This window comes from Arachis duranensis, chromosome 9, assembly GCF_000817695.3.
Source record: "Arachis duranensis cultivar V14167 chromosome 9, aradu.V14167.gnm2.J7QH, whole genome shotgun sequence".
NCBI classification, from domain to species: domain Eukaryota; kingdom Viridiplantae; phylum Streptophyta; class Magnoliopsida; order Fabales; family Fabaceae; genus Arachis; species Arachis duranensis.
The window spans coordinates 82,989,090-82,990,046 of NC_029780.3; the positions used below are offsets into that span (position 1 = coordinate 82,989,090).

The 957-nt window shown below is 42.6% G+C and overlaps 1 protein-coding gene across 1 annotated transcript; it reads right to left on the reverse strand.

The window, feature by feature from the left end:
- LOC107465717 (mannose-specific lectin alpha chain) lies at nt 1–646 on the reverse strand (the record flags this gene model as incomplete). The annotated part of the gene is made up of 1 exon (XM_021131914.2): nt 1–646. A coding segment is annotated over exon 1 (582 nt), but the record flags the coding sequence as incomplete, so codon positions are not given.
- Between the last annotated feature and the right edge of the window lie 311 nt (nt 647–957).

The following is a 957-nucleotide window of genomic DNA, read 5'->3' on the forward strand; positions in this document are numbered from 1 at the left end:
AGTGTTAGGTTGGTTGTCGAGATACGTAGAAACACTGACGGTGATCCTCTTAAGGGCAGAGTTATATGTTATCTTTGCAGTGGTTACGGCTCCATCATGCCAGTTCCAGTAACCAACAGTCGACGATCTGATAGAGTTGATATTAATTCCGATGTGGGGATAACTGGGATCCCCAATCTCGAAATTGGAAAAGGTATCAAATTCAACAGCAACAATCTTGTCAGATGCATCGTTAAAGAGGCCGAGAAACTTCCCAGAAGATTCAGGTGGAATTTCAGTGTCAGCATTAGCAAGGAAGAAGGCAAGACCGTCACCAGGTCCGGGAGCAAATTCACTACTGTACGGTTTTGAGATGCGAAAGACGAAGGTGGTTTCAAAGCCTGCTCGGAAACCACTGTGGTCGTACAGGTGCACAGGGTCGGAGAATAAAACTCGGCCAACTCTGTTTCCTAGTGGGTTGCCATCGCTGTCCAAGTTGGTGAGTCGAATGACATTGTGATCCGTAATGGTTGCATCTCCTTGGAATTTGATCTCTTTGGAGTTCGTGGGGGCAAATTTGTGCAAGTTAAATGAGACACCCATGGCTATGGCTTTGTAGTTTTTGGAAATGAAATGAGATGTGAGTTTGGGTTGGGATGCCAAGCCTACCACAGCAGCTCGGTATTTATAGTGTGGCGATTGGAGTAAGTACACCTTATTAGCTTCTTAATTAGGTACGTAGTTTCGTATGCATGGCCTCTAACAACCATTAACACAATACGTCACGTCCATGCGGTAACATATATGGTGTCACCCTCTAGCCTCATCAATGCTTCTATGTAAAACACACGTGATTCAGATTCAATTATGGATTTTTTAACATAAGCTGTCAAATTATAAAGGATTATTATAATCTAAGAGCCCTTAAACTAGACTTATTATAATAAGACCGTGCTAATATAGTCTCTCCAATCTTAT